Source organism: Suricata suricatta, chromosome 2, assembly GCF_006229205.1.
Source record: "Suricata suricatta isolate VVHF042 chromosome 2, meerkat_22Aug2017_6uvM2_HiC, whole genome shotgun sequence".
Lineage (NCBI taxonomy): Eukaryota > Metazoa > Chordata > Mammalia > Carnivora > Herpestidae > Suricata > Suricata suricatta.
Window position 1 is genome coordinate 68,342,497 of NC_043701.1, and position 20,761 is coordinate 68,363,257.

Consider the following 20,761-nt stretch of genomic DNA (forward strand, 5'->3'; position numbering starts at 1 on the left):
TGACACAATGAGGGATTGTAGAACCTAAAAAAAAAAAAAATCAGTCCTCTAGCCTGGAAAGTCTTACAAAATGATCCTTGTCAATGACTTAACTCTACAGGTGAGGAAAATATAACTTGCCCAATTATGCAGCTAAATTATGACAAAATTAAAATTCAGTCTCCTGACTCCTCACTATGCCTATTTTTCAAAAAGTCAATATTTATACAATTACCTAACTAAATAAATGACTGAGGAAAAACAATGAGGTTTAGTAAAGCCAGCTGTGATCATTAGCCAGAGGCGTCCATATCTTGCACTCAAAAGTGAGAGCTGGCACTCTAGGAATTGATGAAATAGCTTAGGTCCCACTTGCTCCTCACTGACCTAGTTCTCTGTTGCACAGCATCCTCATTCTCACACAGTGACAGTCTAGAACTTGTCATCACCAGAAGAGTGTGGTCCACCTGAATAATCACTAACTCAAGTACACAGCAACAATTCTTCAATTTCCTCTCCTTTCTGATTTTTCTCAGTGCATCAGCCTTCTGTCTTCTACACTCTGTTTAACTAGTATAGATTTTGTGTTACTTAGTTTCAATAATTTTTTTTGCAAAAATATTAAGTTCCTTGAATCTGTGATTATTTTCCTTGAAGCACAGCCTGGAAGGGCATATCTAATCGTACATTCTCCATACGTGTGTCCACATATCCCAGTAATTTGCATAAGGTAGTCCAAAAATGGTACACTCAATAAAGTAATGATCTTGTGGTCACCAACACATAATGCAGCCTCATACAACTCAGCAAACTTTCAAGGACATTCATATCAACTGGGTGTTTCATTAATAATCTCAAACCATTGTCACTATAGTCAAATTTATTAACAAACGAATGATCATGTAATTGCAGATTAAGTGACGCCCTTAAATGAGAGGTCTTCAGCTACTTACTACCAAACACATAAATATATATACACTAATACATGCACTAGCACATTCTTATTCCCACTTCTCGACTTCTCTGGCTGTTTCTTAGTCATGTTTGAAGGTCTTTTCCTTCATCTTGCCATTAAATTAAGGAAACCTCAAGTCTCAAGCATAATCAATCTTTTTTCACACTGTACTCTCTCTGCATGATTAAACCCATATATTTCCTGGGCTTTAGTTATTCTAAAAAAACAACAACCTAAACATTTATATAGCCAACTTTATATTCAACTGCCTACTTGACATTTCTACTTGGAGCTTTCAACAGCAACACAGACTCAAGAGAACCCAATCCAGGCTTAAAACCTTAACCATGACCATGATTCTCTTTGTTCGTTCTCATCTCAGTTCATGACAACTATATAACTAAAGAAGCCAAAAACAAACAATAAAAAACAAACAACAAAATATCGATACCTGTAAATTTCCTTTCATATAGCCAAATCCACCATTGTCAACTACACTACTCTACACTTTATGCCGTTTTTTCTGTCTTTATTGCCACTCCCCTGAGTATAATCATTTCTTTCTTGGCCTATTATATCCACTCTCTAACTGATCTCACCACAGCCCTCTCCACCCCTCCCTATCCTAAATCATTTATAACATAACACACAAGTGACAACACAATGCTTTCCTTGACATTTTATGCTTAAGATCATTCTAGTTGCTTTTCCTTTGACACAAGATAAAGATCAATATCTTAAAGGTAGCTTACAAGTTCTGACATAATTTTGTTTCAGCCATAATTATCATTAAATAAATACATATTTGCAGATTGAATCAATAAGAGAAACAAATAGGGCCAGAAAGAGGGAAAGTGGTGAATTATAAGGAAAGAAGGCACAGCAAAATGCTTCCTGGTTATAGACGTCAATAAAAGCATTGAACAGTAGAAGGATAGCCAATATGTTATAGACCAGTCAAGGAAAAAGGATGCAGATTAAGGTGATATTTGATTACTGAGGAATCTTAGCCATTAGAAAATAGTTTTAATTTATTGGTAGTAACAAAAGTTTTAATAATGATATGAAAAAAAAGGAATGTAAAAGCTGAAAATAGCTACTATTCTGAGAAGTTTTGTGATCATTAAAAGAGGAAAACAAAAAATTGAAGTCACAGATCCAAGATAATGGTTTTAAGAAAAAGAAACATGATCCTATTTTAAACAGGAAAAAAAGTAAATGGAAGAGAAAGGAAATGAAGATATAAAACAGAGTAATCAAGATTATTGATCAAAGCACTTTATTGAGAAGGAAAATGCACAACTTTTTTTCTGGCAAAAAGAAAGCTACAAAAAGATACATAAGCAGAAAAGTTTGGTGACTAATTTGCTTCAAACAGCACAAGGAATGATTTGAATGTCTGTGCTATTCTTAGTCATTCAAAGGTAAAGTTATCTGCTTAATGATTGGCAGAGTCAGAGGCTTAAGTGGTATTCAACTGCTGAAACCAATATATGGAGACACCTTAGACAATCAACCAAAAATCAGATGTAGTAATACTCCAAGAATGTTCAGTGACATTAACCCACTACTTATTTCTGTTAATGTTGTATTCATTATTTCAAGTCATTATTTACTTGTGTCGCTTTATCTTTTTCCAGGAACGGAAGACAAGAGGATGAAGACAGTGAGCAGAAGAGAAGAACCATGGTTAGGAATTGATGAAGCAAGGATTCTAGGCAATTTGGATGGGTATCACCAAAATGTTCTATGAAAGCTCTGAATCAGTCTCACAGAATAATGGGAGACCATAGGATATAGTTAAAGTGTATGATGTTCCAAATGTGGAGTAGGCTCATAAAATACACTGAGGGGAAAAAAAATGAATGATTATTTTACAGTTAGAAGGTGGTAGGTAGTGTCTAAGAAATAAAACCAAATAAATAATGATTATGCGACATGAATTTGGTTCACTGTCAAACTGGTTTAAAATACAGGACAAATGCCATATCTTAGTACCAGTACATGGTGTTACCAGTAAGTAGTGTCTCTGGTCATTATAAAATACAATGTTAGTGATGCATAAAAAGGAAAATTCTCTCAAAATACAACCTCTCTGTATCATGTGGCCATTTTATACTAGGGGATCTTTTATACTACCTAAGGAATATTTGATAAACTATATAGCCTATATGTTATTGTTTATATATTATAGATATATAAAAATGTTATGATGAAACTCTTTGACTTAATTGACTGCATACAAAGCTTAAAATTCACAACCTTTTCATACTTAAATTGGCATTTAAGATGTTCACATATTATTTTAAAAGATTAATTAATGGAAATGCTTCCCCTTTGAAATATATCTTTTGAAGTGAGACTAAAGTAGTTCATATTTAGTAAAGTGATTAAATTTTATTCCATGCTGGTTTTCTAAAGGAGATTATTTTTTGGACCAACTTTCCAATTAAGCCTTGAAGTGCACAGTGGGCAATTTGTACATGGGAAAATGATTTTATTTGAAATCTGTGCTCTGAAAACTGCTATGCTATTGTTGGCCAGTGCAGTGACTGCACAGACTTCAGCAGAGTGTCTGACAGATTGCAGACGTCTGGGCAGTAGTTTATTTAATCAATTGATCACAGGCATGTGGTTCTAATGACAAGTTCAATGCAGCCAACTGTATTCTTCCAGGAAGCATAGCTTTACTTTTCTTTAAGAATTGTAATTTTTCATATCATCTTGAACCACTTAGAAATGCCTCATTTGGGGCCAACTTACAATTTATTCAGTTATTTTTAAGTTACTTTTTATTTACCAAAAGATATATATGTATAAATTACATGTCCGAAAAAAAATTAATAAAAAAGTAACATAAAGAGACTCATTATTCAATTATTTGTACTAAAGTAGATTAATCTTTGTTAAAGGAGAATAAACTTAATAAAATATAGCAGCAGCAACATTTAATCTTTTTTACAGTTCTAATCTCTAAAATTGAATTAAGATATTATGTAAGAACTGGACATTCTAGATTTAGGTTGCATAATGAAAACAAAACAAGATAATTTGAAATAATTAAGTTTTTAAAATGCTTATATCTGGTAAAACAACATATTTGACTGAAAGAAGAAGGAAAATCCTTTTTGGTCTAATGCATACTTTCCCTAAGTCAATAATTGTAAACTGGGACATAGTTTTAAATCTTATAGGTGAAGTTCAACCAGCCTTGTATTTATCTATATATTAGGTATACATTTAGTGTTTAGCAAATATTTTTGTTCACAGAACCCAAGTCATTTTAACTAATGTAGAAATAAGACTAGAAATGCCTACTGTAGACTAATGTTGGTCTAAACTGAAAGTATGACCTATTAATTACAGAAAGTTCTTTTCAGCAATGGCACCTGGGGTCCTGCTTCATATATCTCTTACAGGTATCTCATAAAAGTTTACAAATTGGATTTTTTTTCTTTTGAAGTGAGTTTTTTAAATTTTTCTTATAGTTTATTACCAAGTTGGTTTCCATAAACACCCAGAGCTCTTCCCCACAAGGGCCCCTCTCCATGACCATCACCTCCCTTCCCCTTCTCCACTCCCTCTTCAGCCCTTAAGAGTTCATACTACAATATTTCTATAATTTGGAACAAGTATTTTTTATATATTCCTTAATATATAATCAGAAAATTACACCATTTTTCTTTTCTCTGTCTCTTGCAGATTTTTTATTCAGATTATATATATATATACATATATATATATATACATATACACACACACATATATACACATACACATACATATAGTTGACGGCAAAAAGCTACACTTTAAGTAACTTGGGGGACAGTAACCAAATGGAATATATGTAGAGTTAAAAGGGCTTGAAGCTTTTTAATGGCAATTGATAATATTTCCAAGCTTTTACTCTCAAATACAGAGTTAAGAAATCTTTGAAACTAACACCATAACTAAAAATGAAAAATTGTTACACTTACCTCTGATCTCCTCCCTCTGTTCAAATAAGTACACACCGGGCTGAAAGCCCCACTCCCACAAACGTACAAGTGAGTGCGGTTGAAAGCCTGAATTACACGGACGAAGTTCCCACAGCCGTGCTAAAAGAAGAGGTGAATAAGCAGTTAGTAATAAAGGACTTTTATTGCTATTTTTAAGTAGTCCTGTCAGATTTCACTGCACATTTTCCTTTCTGCTCTCACTTTTTTGTTGTTGGTAGGGGGTAACAAGAAAACAACATGGTTTACTTTATTTGTTTACTTCAGGAAGAAGATACATCAACTTAGATAATGAGTAAAATGGCCTGTCTCTCATATTTCAATGTTTTATATACTGTGTAAGTTTTTATGTTCTGAAATTTTATAAACTTATTACTCTTGAGAAAATTGAGAAATTGAAAAGTACACCAAATTGTTTCCTCAAATTTTCTTCAACATGTTATATGTACAACACACACACACATATTATATAAACATATTTTGAATGAAATGGTGCTTATCCAAGGTCCATGTCATCATGCACACACAATGGCAAACACTATCGGCTTTTAGAGTTGGTGAGTAAAACAGGCCATAAACAAAATGCCAGCACCGTGATGCAATCACTATCATTCTGACCTGCATCCACTAAAATACCTTCCTCCCAGTCTACTTTCTCACCTGCTTCTGATACAACCATTGGAAAGGCTGTCATTTATTTACACAATGAAATGCAAAATAATTATTGCAATTATAAATTGACTATGACCTTGCAGGAGTGTATAAACACAACCCACAATAAAGGCAGATCCCTGTGATGAAACTAATCATTACATGTTCAATATTGTTATGCTCACTAGACCCTGCTGACTACAAATCAATCAAGCCTGAGATTGAACTTTGTTTTCTTTGCATTTTTTTTCCACAAAGAACTTCATTAAAAATGTTATAGATTAAAAACAATTTTTTTATAAATATATTAAAAGCTAACAGTGGTTTTCCCATGGGTGGTCAGACATCATATATTTTTTCTCTTCTAGGTACCATATTATTTTTTATAATGCACATTTTTTATTTATATTATTAGAAAAGTAAAAAAAAATTGTTTTAAAGGGTTGATTAGCCAGGAGACACATTTCTAGACTACCTGATGATGCTCAGTGTGCCCCATCAACCTTACCCAGAGAGATAACACAAAGGGAAAAAAAGCTAATCAATTAATTACTAAAAATCATTTCCTAGTTTCTGTCCATGTTATTTTTGATTTAGACCACAGCAATCATATCAGTGTTATACAGCAAATACTTAATGGACTCATTCTATAATTTGTATATGGGGCCAACAACACTGAAATAAATACATTAGTCCTTTCAGATGAGGGAAGCCATGATACATCAGGCTGTCGCAGATGCTACAGTAGAGTTATATTTTTCAAACATGTGCTACAGGAGGAAAGAATCTGAGAGAACAAGTAATGCTGACCTGGATGCAAAGGTTTGAGAAGGGGTGTCATTTTAGCTGGAAGTTGAAGAATAATCAGAGATTTTGATAGGCCAAAGCATAAGGAAAGAGCATTCCAAAAGACAGTAGAGCATAAACAACAACGTAACGAAGGCATGAAAGAGCAGGATTCACTTGGGAAGTGGTGCCTACAGGGAATAATGAATTACTGTGTGATGAAAACAGAGAGGCAATTAGAGTTGGTCTGTCATCAAGCCATAGTCTTCAAATGGGAAGGAGACAGTGGATTTAAGTGTACAAATCTCAGACCTAAGTGACCTGGGTCAAACTTCAGCTTTACCTTTCAGTAGTTGTTTGAACTTGAGACCTTTACTTAGCCTGTCTGTGCTTCAATCTTTTTATCTGTAAATGGTGATAATTACATTTGTTGTGAGCAATATACTAAAAAGCTCTTGGAATAGTGTCTGGCACATAATAAATATGCACAGTATCAGATAATGGATTCTTTCATATGTATTTTTTATTTCAATTGTCAGAACAAACCCAGGGAAGTAGACAGGGCATTTGTCCTGCACAGAGCTTAGTATAGGTTCTGATCATAACAGACATCTATGAAACATTTAGAGAATGAGCCTTCAGTGCAGTTCATTATCATGGATGCTTTTTTAAAAAATTCTTTTTCAAAACTGTTTCCTGGTACAATGCCGGATGAAGTATAAGTGTTAACATTATTGCAGAACATAATCCCATTTCATCTATATACCTATATATTTCAAACAATAAAATGCTGGAAAAATTTACATCCAATTTTTAAAAAATGTTTATTTATTTTTGAGAGAGAGAGAACATATGCACCCACATGAGTTGGAGAGGGGCAGAGGGTCAGGGAGGCAGAGAGTCCAGGTGGGCTCCTGGGCTGTCAGCGTAGAGCCCCACGAGGGGCTCGATCTCCAAAACTGTGAGATCATGACCTGAGCTGAAACTTAGGAAGAGTTAGCCACTTAACCGACTAAGCCACTCAGGTGCCTTTACACCCAATTTTAAGTTTCATTTTGATAGTGGAATTTTTCAATTTACTTAATAGTAATGTAACACTTACTATGTGCTATATACTTTTCTAAACTCTCTTCAAATATTAACTCATTAATCCTCATAACAACAACTCATAGTTACTATGAGAATGCCCTTAGCAGACAAGAAAACTGAGGCACAGAGATGTTAAGTCTATAAGGTGAAAGAGGTAAGAAGAGATTGTTTTCTGTTGCTTTTTATGTGCTTTTCTAGGACTTCAAATATTTCTGCACTGAACATATGTTAGTTATGTAATTTTTAAAATAAATGTTTTTGACCATGTATCCTGTAGCACAGATGCATAGGACTTAAAAATACTGACTCTTCATGGCCCATACTATGCAATGGGGAAAAATCCCTCTTATTCTTTTTTTTCTTGGCCTATATTTCTATGGTATAGACAGTAAATCAAGCTATTTTAATAAATGTATTTCTTTTCTTCTTAATTTTTTAAATGTTTATTTTTGAGAGAGAGAGACAGAGACAGAGACAGAGCATGAGCGAGGGAGGGGTGGAGAGAGGGAGACACAGAGCCCAAAGCAGGCTCCAAGCTATCACCTGTCAACACAGAGGCCAGCAGAGCCCAATAGAGTTCAAATCCACAAACTGTGAGATCATAACCTGAGCTGAAGTTGGTGCTTAGCTAACTGAGCCACCCAGGTGTCCCAATAAATGTCTTTCTAAAAAAAATATATTTTCCAATAGTTCGAGATCCTTTGGTCACATAAATATGGAAACTGATACTCTATAATTAATTTAAAGTTTGATATCATGTGCATGTAAAGCACGTATGTCTAAATATATATAATCCTGCTTATCTTTTCAACAATCTCTTATAGTATTTATTTACTGCATCCATTATGCTGTATCTCATTGGATATGTTTGACAGCATGTGCTACTGTTTAAGCTCAATTTATTTAGAGTATGAATAAATTAATAACATTTAGAAATAAATGGAGCATGTAGAAATGTGAACACATACAGGCAGAGAGGAATATGGGAGGCAGGTTATGGTCTCTTTAGCTAGGCAGAAAATTAGCTATAGTCCTTCCATAACAATGTATTTTCTTTATAAATATTAGTGTATTATAATATGATATATTATTTCTGGGATCAAATTTTAGCTTCTCTCAAATTATTTTCAAATAATTAAGTGTTATTTTTTTCTAACTTTAATTAAAATTTGGTATGTTAAAGGGGCACCTGCGTGGCTTAGTCAGTTGAGCATCTGACTTCAGCTCAGGTCATAATGTCATGATTCGCGGGTTTGAGCCCATGTTGGGCTCTGTGCTGACAGATTTCTCACAGCTTGGAGCCTGCTTTGGATTTTGTGTCTCCTTCTCTCTCTGCCCCTCACCCATTCATGCTCTATCTCTCTGTCTCTCAGTAATAAAGAAATGTAAAACAAATGCTTTTTAATTTGGTATGTTAAAAAAATCTAAAGGAATAACCAATACTTGATTCCATAATGTATATTTTCTTTCAGTTGCTACAGCACTATGGATTTTAATTGTCACTAGTTTATGTTTTGCTTAGTGGATGATTAATATTATATTTAAAATAAAAATATTTTAATTTAACCAAAATGAACTTCTAAAATATGGGCATAATGAATTTATTACAAGCAATGTTAACTGAAAATAAACACATCATCCACCATGTCCTACCCCTAATTCCCCACAATAACTTGAGACAAATTCCTGGGCTTGCTTGTTTCTATCTCCCATTTTTTCAGATCTTATTTAAATTTTATTAAGTGCCTAGATACAGATCTGACCACAGAGAATAAAGACACTACACGGTATTTCTAATTAGTGAGTGGAGGGTTTGAGTTAAAAATGCAGTGAAATATATGCCAAAATTTCAGGCGTACACACAAGGATAGCTAGCCACGTCCTGGGTGGGCAGAGAAGACTTTCCCAGAGATGTGACATCTGCACTGTCACTTGAAAGTAGGGATAGACGATTTCCAGGCTAAAAAGATGGGAAGACAATTGGAACAAGAGTCACGTGTAGTTTGTGCCAAAGGCTGAAAGATGAAAAGAGTATAACTTATTTGAATTTCAGTATCACTGAAATAAAGAGAAAGATTAACATAGACCCAACACAGTTGCCATCGATCTATGAAACCTTTCCCACAAATCCCAACTGCAGTGGTTTTTCTTTGTCTTTTGTGTGTATACTTAGCATCTACCAAACTCTTCCTGGTGAGATGGCAAGCTTTATCAGATAAGGGTACAGGATCCAGAGCCAAAATGTCCCTGAGCCAGAGAGTGGCCTCCCCCCGCACCCCGACTTACTAGCAGCACAAGTCACTCTCTTCGGGATTGGTTTCTTGATCTTTAAAATGTGAATGGTGACAATAATGTCCATCTTGTAGCATTGTTGTGAGGATTAAAAGAAAGCCTTAGAACAGCACCTGGCTCATTCAATTAAATGTTGGCTACTATTATTTGATAGTTATTGCATATCTGTCTCATCATCTCTAATACATTGTAAACACTCCTAAAGGTAGAGACTCTGCTTTCTTCACAATGGATAACTGATTTGTACAAATTAAAATATTCAATTCCCTTGCTTTTAAATAAAATATTAAGTGCTAGATATTTATTCTAACAGAATTAAGAGATGCTTAAATATTTAGTTATATTAAAGAATGTAATAAAAATATATCTTGCTCTAGAATTTCTAAAGACCTATTTAGCATCATTTTTCTACCACTGGTCTTTTTCTTGTGGCCTGATAAAAGACACTTCTCTACAAGTATTTCACATTATGAAATGAACTGGATTCTCTTCTTATGCATAGACAAAGCATGTATTTGGAAAACATAGGTTTGATTATTTCTCAGGACCCAACAATGTTGGTTGTACTAGAACAAAAGTCTCTACCCGTTACTTGTGTTATGTATCCTACTTTGCTGTGTAGCAGAATTTAAAGATATCCATGAATGATATTACAACATGGGTAAACTATGGAAAAATGTAAGCATGTATTGAAGATTTCATCTAATGACTCTTAATTACAAGAAAGCAAATGACAGAGCATTTTTATTTTGCCAAAGGCAGAAAGACATCAAATGACTTGGCTAAGATTCTTCACAAAATCAACAGCAGTCTTTGGAAAGAGAATTTGCAATGGTATCTAAATCTGACATATCCTCTCTGTAACAGTTTGTATGAATGGGAAGTGAAAATCTTTTTGAACAAAGAGGACAATTAAATCCAGTAATTACAGCCACAGGATATTTTTGTGGCAAAAGGCAAGACGTGATAGGATCCACAAGAATGGCTAAAATCTCTATTTTAGAGAGATTAAAATGTTAGAGAATGAAAAAATATAAATTCATGCATAATTATAGAAGTAATAGCTTCATGAGACAAGAAAAAAAAACCTTCTCCACACATTAGACTTCACTCTACTACTGGTTCCCTAGAAGACAAGTATGCTATATTCTTTTGAAGGTTTCTTACACATTTCTCGGTAGTTTTTCCTATAGACTATCACCCAGCAGATCCCATGGGTAGCAAATACACCTCTGTACCTCCTTTAGCCCATTTCAGCCCAAATCTCTTAAAAGATGATTTATAAAACTGAAAAAGCAAGACCCAGAGCTAAGTCACTCCTAGCGAGCTCTCTCAACAGCCTCCAGTGAGACCCAGAGATACGACGTCAGTCTTCCATGACCCTGTTTTGCCTTTTCAGAACCTGATATGCAAGCTGTTGAGAGTCAGTGAAAAACAAAGTTTAAATTGCACATTTCCTCTTTCCACAAGAATTAGTTTTTTCCTTGAAATACCGTGATAAACCTCTGAAGCCCTCACTATCAAGACTCAGTCCATAGACTGGACTGAGCCCCTGAAATCAGCATTTCTTACCTCTCCACTTACAACAAGGGCTTAATCAACATTTTTCACAAGAGCCCAAGGTCATATATCTTATGACCTCAGGTTTTATTGTGTGTATGTGTGTGTACAAGTACTAGTTTTTCTACCCAACTGCCATATTTCAATTGCACACAGGCATAATAAGCACGTATTTCTATGCTCATTTGATTAATGCTGACTTCTCCAGTAAGATAATAAAGTTAAGAAGAGTCAGATTGTGACTGTTGTGGCACAAATTATGTCTGTAGCAATTAACACTATGCCAGACACATAATAGGGGTTCAGTCATTATTGGTTGAATGAGTGACTGAAAGAGTGAATAAATGAATAAAAATATTTAATCAAATTACTTGTATAAGAGTGGGTAATTCTGATATATGGTTCCATCATGATATTTTTTTGTGATGACATACATGTGTCTTTATAAAATTAAGTAACATACATATTAAAGATCGCCATGTATTTATTTAAGAATAATATTCAAGAATAATTTAATATGTCAGTTTCAGGAGGTTGTTTGTAGAAATCCAAACAGATTTACTTCTTTTTTTTAATTTTTTTAAACATTTATTCATTTTTAAAAGACAGAGAGAGAGCATGAGTCGGGGAGAGCAGGGAGAGAGGGAGACACAGAATCTGAAGCAGGCTCCAGGCTCTGAGCTGTCAGCACAGAGCCCAGTGTGGAGTTTGAACTCACAAACCGTGAGCTCATGACCTGAGCTGAAGTCAGACGCTTAACCAACTGAGCCACCCAGGCGCCCCCATACAGATTTATTTCTTAACTCTTTATATGGAATTCCACCTAAAGGTATACAATATGTACAAATGTTGCATACTGAACATTTAATTGATATTTGTATCTGCCTTGTTTTTTTGTTTCTGTGGTTATTTTTAATTAACAAAGAAACAAGTAATCATTGGTGATTTACGCCTCTGGAATGTGCTGGCTCATCAGCACCCTTTTGCCGAGATCTTTCCTTGGAAAAGCCCACATGGTATCTGGGAGCTTCTCCAGACACTTGCATTATCATTATTTCAGTGGCCTGCTGAGAATTCTGCAGGTTGGATCCACTGGAACAGAGGTTATTGCTGAAATTCATCATGAAAAGTGTCGGAATGCAATAATGGAAGCAAGGCAAGAAATTTTTACACAGTCAGGAATTCCTAAGTTACAGTGTTTAAGAGCTCCAATTTCTTTGCATTTACATTTTTTACCATGTGTCCAGCAGAAGATTTAAAACACCAACACCCTTTGTCTTACTCTTGGCTGCACTCAAGGTACAAGGATTCAAAGACCAAATATTTAAGTCTTGGGGGTTTTTTTAGGCACTCACTGTGGGATCTTTGCCAGCCATTTTGCACTCTTCGACTTTGATTGCAGATGCTGGCCAGAAAACCTGCACAGAAAGGAAAATAAAGGTTGCGTAATCTCACTTGTATATATGACAGCTCAATGCTCTTCATTTACTTTAGCCTAACACATTTCTTTTAGGCACTTCTCTATTTATAGTTTAAGATTCTTTCAGTGTATGAACTCAAATTCCTAAAGACTTTATGACTCCCATCAATTTTTCCTTTAACAAATGCTGTTCAATAGTGCGCCCATTTCCTCATGATATATATTAAAATATGGTCATTAATGTATACAATAAAGGGTATATTTCCTTCCTTCCATAGTACACTTTTCTCAGCTGCTTATATCATAGTGAATTTAAACATATTGCTATTTTGGTTTAATATTGTTATTGGTAAACTACACAGTCACTCTGGTAGATTTACTTAAAACAGGTCCTGAGGTACTTCGACAGCTAAAATAATTTGGATTGCATCCCAGAGATTCTCTCTCTAAAATACTCCGCTACTGTTCTCAGTCACTGTACCCTTGGGTCAAGTCTGATGGTGAAGATGATTTTTTTTTTTGAATTGTCAGCCCATTGACCCTTGTTAAAATAATAAATTCAGAAATCTCCTTGTTGTGATAAATTGATAATTAATTAATTTTTTACTCCAATGAAGATCAATTTATTCCCTTGTTGTGAAATAGGATGATAAATATAGGTCGTATTTGTTCAAAGAACAGTGTCCTTAATAACTATATGCCTTTTAATTCCTTTAAGCCTTCTTGGATTACATACAGATGACAAGGTAGATCTTCCTTTAGTCTGATCATTTTCTCTCTCTCTCTCTCTCTCCCACACACACACATACACACAAAAGTATATATATAGGAAGTATTTTCTCATTTAGCTCCAAGTTTTAGAGTGTTAAAAATCTATGAACTAGACAGACAGAACTTACTTGATTATGTTTTCAGTCCATGAAATAACCACTAACATCCATTTATTGACATGTGGCCAGTATTTTCTATAGTTCTAATAAAATACATAACTTTTTCATTATATGTGCAATTTTTAAAGTAAAAGTCACCTAACAAGGTCAACATGGCCCTCATGAAAATGATCAACTTACACTCAAAGGTTCTTGACTTATATTGTTAATATTCAAGGAAAGAATGTGATCTTTGCTGCCCACATATAGCCGATCCTGATCTTCATCCATTAATAATATCCTGTAGTCTAAAGGGTGGTGTGACAGGCTGAAGTATTCAGAGGTCTTGGTTTCTCGAAGCTCTGAAATAGTGAACAGTACAGTAAAAATAGAATATCCTGGTTCTATGATTCTATTATTTTAATGAAATTTCTTTTATAGAAATATTTACCAAAAAACCTAAGATATATTTCCACCCTACAATAATACATTAATTTTCAAATAGAATTACATTAGTGGACATTTTTATTTTTTGCCTCTATGCTGAAGTAAAACATAAATAAAGCAATAAATGCAATGTTGAATTTTATGTTAATATTCTTTTATTGCAAAATTATTCACATTTGCAAGAACCCCAATTCTGTTTTATTATGGCTATCATCAGCTCAATACTAAAATAGAGCAACCAAAAAAAATATACAAAAAACAAAGGCAATAACAATGTGAGGTCTTCTTAGTTTCTCTTAATGTTTTAAGGTTGTAATCAATACAGTCATCATTTTAGGATTGGTATTTCCTACGTAACATAATTCTAACTAGTTTGATATTTTTTCCTATAAATTAGTTGAAAATACATCATACCTCAGTCAGAAGGCAATGCTATTTAAATGAGGGTGTGACTATGCTTATATCAAAAAGTAAATTACAAATATTCAGATGATCTGAATTTTTAGATTTTCAGTATTCCAATGATCACGGACTCATTGTGGGTAAAATATATGCCTATGTGGCTGAATTTTGAAGATGATGAATGTACCATGACAATTAAAAAATCAATACTCATTATAGCAGAATCAATTTTCTTTCCAGTCAAAATGCTCCTTTGTACAATTTAAGACTTCCCCACTCATTTTTTTCAGTTATAAATTGTTGATAAATTTGAACCATTCAAATTATTCAGGATTTCTTTGTTCTTGGGATTATGATGTTAAGAGAGGGGAACAGACTCTAAAAAAGAAGTGCTTTATTTTACTATCCAAAAATGAACTACTTCTAAATTTAGGCACTGAATCACAATACATTTCTAGAAATTTTCATAAGCTAAGTTTAGCTTAATCCAAAATTTAAAATTATAAGAATTCTTATAGAAAGACATCAACTATGCTCTGTGAACTCTTGGGCCAAATCTCGTGTGCAAAGACAGAAAAGTCACCAAATTAACCTATTTTCCAGGTATATCAGTTCAGAATGCTTGCCGTTATAGCCCTCAAGCAGTTCTACATCTAGCCAATCACCTGAAAATGTCATGTGAGAAGCATCGTGGTTATGATGCCGGGCTGTGGTGTCAAACTTCCTGGGACACTGAACAAGTTACTTAACCTCTTTGGGCTTTAATTTTCTCATTTGCAAAAAGCAACAATGTTACATTCTAACAAGAGTTCCCAAGGAAATCAATTGAATACATGTAAATATTTGAAGTACAGAGAAAATATTTAATAAATTCTAGTAATTGTTACTGTTAGCATTGGTATAGTATTATCAAATTTGAATCCCTATTAAAAAGACATATGAAATTAGATAAAATAGATACATGCTTTTCTTCTTCTTTTGATTTAAGGAGGTAGAGCCCTAAAATTACTAACACATGATCATTTTTTTAATGTAGAAAAAAACATTAGGAAGTTATAAAAATACTTCAGAAGAGTATTGAAAAGAAAATCATGAGAGAAGACAAGAACAAAAAACACTGAAAGATAATTTAAACAAGAGACTAGATCACAGAGCTAGAAATAAGAGATCTGAGATGCTGAGTGCTGTGTGCATGCTAACCTAGGCTTAAGGTACTGAGCCTCAGTAGGTCTCACAGACAGACAGGCGATGCTGTTGGCAGCAGTGGTGTCACTGGCCCAGAAACTGGAATTGCTTCTTTCATGAGGAGAGCAAGAAAGAGTAGAAGGATGTCATTCAGGAAAAAGGTCATCCCCTGTCAAACTGAAATTATTGGTGAAATAGGAGGAAAAACAATTCAAGAGCTCAGAATATGAGAGAGAATAAGGAATCCCAACAAACATCACTCAAAAGTTGCAAAGGCAAAGGCTTCCTTGATTTTGCCTAAAATTCAAAGTATAGAAAGCTTGTTTTTCATCTAATGGTAGAGATCCATGATTGTATATCTTTTATATAAAAAATCAGGAAAAGTTTATAGTTTGAGTGTTCAGCACGCAGCAGCAAATAACCCTCCAGTGAAATATATAGACTAAAGAAGTAAAATGTGGCTGAGTTTTGGCCTCTGGGGCCTAACTGCTAGAGTCTGAATTCTAGCTCTGCCATTTCTATGTGTACTTGGCAGGTGCTTTTATCCCTCCGAACTCTAGTGTCTTCATGGATAAGGTCAAAATAATAACAGTACCCACCTCATAGGGTGTTGCGAGGTTTAAGTTGTTGATATACATTAAGTGCCTAACAGAGTGTCTGTCCTATAGTGACATGGGTATTACATTGTTATGACTTGGGAAAAGACATCAAGCTCAGCCAGCAAAGTAAGAACAATTCCTGACACATGCGAAAATATGGAGGACCAGATTGCTGATTTTTAATTATTAATATATTTAATACTTCATTTTTTTCACATGTAGAATGTACTCAAATTATCTGACAGGAGTATAAAATAATAAGTCATTTTTAAAGACAATAATTTGCTTGAGTGGCAGGATAATTTTGACGTATGTGAGACTGGAAAACTAAGAAATGCTATTCCAGATATGATGTTGCTAAAGACCTGAGAAGCTCAAAATGGAAAGTAAGAGTTGATGTGCAGAATCCTTAAAAGAAAGGATTTGTAATGATTTTGAATAAAGTTGGTCTTAGTGTAAAGGGAAGGTGTAAACTAAGAACAGGAGAAATGAACGTGCCTTTACTACTTCTGGGGGATTTGAAAGGGAAATATCTTTGGTAGAGAGATGACTTGAGTGTTGACAGCTTAAATTCAAATCAAAGCAGGTATGTCCCACGAACACGTAAAATTAGAATATTAACTTTCCATTAGAAAAATCTATTCTGAAAGTAGAGTTTTCCAATTCTTCTCATGCTGGACACCTCTGAGGAAGCCCTGAGAAGAAGCTCTGAGGGGAGTAGGTCGAAAGTGAAAAGCGAAACACAAAGATGCATTGACTGTTTTGTCCAAAAAGGGTAGCTCTGTAACCGAAACTGCAGCTGCATCATGATGTATCCGCAGCAGTGTGATACTGTGGCGGGAGTGCACAACTGGGATCAGACAGTCCTGAGTTGAAATTCTAGCTTCTTCACTTACGAAGTATATTATTTTAAGACAGCTATTTCACGTCACCCAGTTTTGATTTCCTCATCTACAAACTGGTTATATAAATACGTAGTTCAGAGAATGTTCCACCAGCACACAGCAGAGGATCAATTCTGTTGACCTTCCATCTAACAGATAATTTTCCTTTTCTTCCCTGTAGGCAGAGTTGGTCTGTGCCAACCCGTTGTCCCACCACCCCACCACCCCCTAGTTCTGGTCAATGAGATTTAAACGGAAGACTTCTGCAGGGGTGCTGGAAGAGGCTCCTTCAGTCTTAAAGACTGGCACAAAAAAAGAGGTGATTTCTTTTTGTGCCTCTGGACAGTGGTATGTAAGGATATGATATCTGCAGCAGTTAGAGCTTAGCAAGAAGATTGCCAGATGAGAATGGCAAGCAAAAATTTATAATAAAAAAAACTGGATGAAGAAAAATTTGATCTTTGAACTAACCCGGGGACTACTCTATCACTGGATTACTTCTGTTATATAAGTTGGGGGGGGAAAATACGTGCATTTTCATTTCCTGTTGTTGAAATTCTTACTAACTGACACATCTTCCAAGTATTCATAGCCCCTACCTACCAGCTCCTCACCCTTCGTATTATGGTTTGTTTCGTTCCAGAATTTTCTCAAAACATTCCTCTTAATTTTTCTTCTTCCCTTTCTTTTTCCTAACCTTTACTGATAAAACAAAGAGTGTTACTTAGCTGGGTAAACAGCCGTAACTGAATTTTACTTGCAAGTAACAAACAACGGCAGTTTTCCTTTTCATCTGTTTCATCAGAAAATAATCAATTTCATTCATTAATTCAAATACCAGAGGGAGCAATAACTGCATTAACTTAAGACCTTTCTGGTCCAAGGATTTTATCTATTTTTCTGAGCCATAAAACTATCTTCCAATTTAATTACCTGCCGCCCATTGACAGTTGACAGCTGTTAACCAGGGAAGATTTACTTAAGAAGTGCCCTGTTGGAAGCCTAGAAGCCAGGCTGACTTTGTTTAAATGCTATTTCAATTGCTGTTACTTAGCCATAATTGAACTCTGGAGCTTGGGAAAACAAAACAAAACAAAACAAAATTCTTTTTTAAAATAAAGGGATGAGTGCAAAGCATCGAGGATTTTTATCTATAATAAGAATGAATGAAGAATCCATCATTTTGGTTTAATGCAGATCCAACGTAAGTCAAATGAATGACTCAATGATTTGGTCACAGGTAGAGAAAATGACTGATTTCATGATTTGGCCAGTGAGAGAAGGGAATCACAATTACTGGCTTTCAGCTAAACAAGTCAAAGAGTAGCACTGTCCTATATTTCTTTAAATCTTAACAACGATGACCATCTTTTTATAGCACTGGAGGTAGAAATGGTCGTGTTGTTTCTCAGAACATGCTTAACTGATTGAGGAGAAACATTGGCTGAGAGTATTTGGTATTAGAAAACACATGGGCCCCACAAAGGGCAGTGCAGGTCTCTAAGTTCCTGGGAAAATCTCCTGGGAAACAGTATTAAAAAAGAAAAAAAACAAAAAATGCATTGCATGCTTCTATCCTGAAATCCGTATTACTGTAGAGTTCTATGATGGAAAATTACTGTAATGCCTTCCATGCCAACACTCCCTGAAGGAAACTTTGTAGCACAATATGCTTACCTGAAATTCATGTATTGACATGGATTTTTCTTAATATAAATGAAACTACTATTAGCCTTGAGAATTTAACCAAGGCTAGGAGAACAATACATTCCCCCAGAATATAAGCCCTAGCAATGTAAGCTTCTGGGTTAACCTGAATATAGTCAATATATTGCTGTAGCAGTTACAACATAATTTAATATACTGTAATATGTTCTGTCTATAAATAACACTATCTCTAACTACTTAAGAGCTAACTTTTGTTCTCTGCTCAACTAGTCAGAGATCTTAACATTCTGTGGTGACCAAGTCAATAAAAACTCATTCATGTGCTCAGAAATGTGATCTTGGTGGAGGAGGGTGGAGCCTCTTTCTCTTTCATGAACAATATATATTTGTTAAACTATTAAGCAGGGGAACTCATTTGCTCAGAATACTACGTTATCTTTGGCCTTTTATACATTGCATGTAGACAGAAGTTTACTTGATTGAAAATCAATTCCCAGGGATCCCTCTATTAGAAGGATAAGCGATGGTTACTTATTGATTATATTTAAAGTTCTGATGTTATTAATTTACATATCAATACATATGTGTTGAGCTCTTATCACAGTGGACTAGACACTGCTCAAATAAGAGGACACAATTATGAAGATACCATGCCCTTACAATTTCAAATCTTATCTTACCTTGGGTTATTCTATTTGGCTAGCCCACCATGACCTTCTCACCATAAACCTTAGCTCTCCCCCAGGCAAAATACACATCTACAGATTTCAAAGTAAGTCCTTAGGGTATCTTTTACTTCAGAGATATTGCTACTGACAGGATAATTTCCTCTCCAGAATGTCTTATCTCAGAAGAATTTTAAGTAGAGTGGGCTTAAATGACCCATCCTTTCCCTGAAGCTCATTATTTCCAAACTGGGTTAGAAACAAGTTCACCTGTCCCTTTAGGACAAACAGGCAGATGAAGAAAAGAGCAGTGAAACTTCACCAGACTGAAAAGACAGCTCCTAATTCCTACAGAAAAGAGAGGCTAGAAGGCATGTTGTTAAAACCATACTTGCTCAAAAATAATAGCCCCAAGTAGCCACCACATGTGTGTTTACCATTAGGAATAATGGTTCTAGGTGCTTTATAAACATATTTCATTTAATATGCATTCAAAGCCTTTGTGTTAGGCCTTAGTATTATTCCTATTCCACACATAAAGAAACCAAATTTCAGAGAATTTGAGCAATCTAACCAAGGTCACACAGTAATGAGTAAAAGAGGCATTCAAAGCAAGATGAGTCCCTTAATCCATGAATTAACTGAACATCCTCTTGTTTTTCAAATCAGACAGACTTCAACACTATTTCTTGGACTTCTATTATGTAGTATACTTCATATTCTACATTCATGCACCATGAATCTGTGCAATATCAAATGTAGTATAAGAAATGCATCTGCCTCTGAAATTATCTTTGCTGGCCTGAGAAGCATGGTGGGGTGGGGGGGAACAGGTGGATGTGAGAAGGGGTGGCCATACTCCAAACAACTTGATAATGATCAAAAATTCTCAGGGATGCTGTTCTTACTAAATCATCAGAGCAAGTCTGAGAAAGGCTACACGAAAATATGGAGAGTCAAACATCACTTCACATAAAGGTAAAAAGTTCCACTTTTCTGTATTTGTTGATGGATGGGCATGATTAGCTAAGTGGAAGCAAAATGCCAAATGGATAAAAGGAGGAATAAGGGTAATGGTTTCTGACCAGGAAAGGTCTAAAAGTGAAGACAAAATATCTTCCAGGAGTTGTGTCAGAGGAAAAATCAGTCAATCGACAGTAGACTTTAAGAAGTACAGTTATTGTCGTTTGCTCCAGTCAGTCCAGTTTTTTCCCAGCACAAGTGTCTATAGCACCTCTTCTGCATTCTCAAAGGAGTCATAGTTTGGATGTTAAATTATATGGTTGGTTCACTTTTAAGCTCCCTCTTCTTGTTT

The 20,761-nt window shown here is 34.9% G+C and overlaps 1 protein-coding gene across 4 annotated transcripts in view; it reads right to left on the reverse strand.

Moving 5' to 3' along the window:
- Nucleotides 1-20,761, reverse strand: part of SEMA3C (semaphorin 3C) — a 177,147-nt gene that overhangs the window by 77,386 nt on the left and 79,000 nt on the right. For 3 of the 4 annotated variants that reach the window (XM_029928150.1, XM_029928139.1, XM_029928158.1), the window contains 3 exons: nt 13,798-13,958; nt 12,663-12,725; nt 4,912-5,031 (listed from right to left, as the gene is read on the reverse strand). In XM_029928150.1, coding sequence (XP_029784010.1) covers nt 4,912-5,031; nt 12,663-12,725; nt 13,798-13,958 — 344 coding nt within the window. The remainder of the gene's footprint in view (nt 1-4,911; nt 5,032-12,662; nt 12,726-13,797; nt 13,959-20,761) is intronic. The other variant, XM_029928168.1, reaches the window with a different exon arrangement.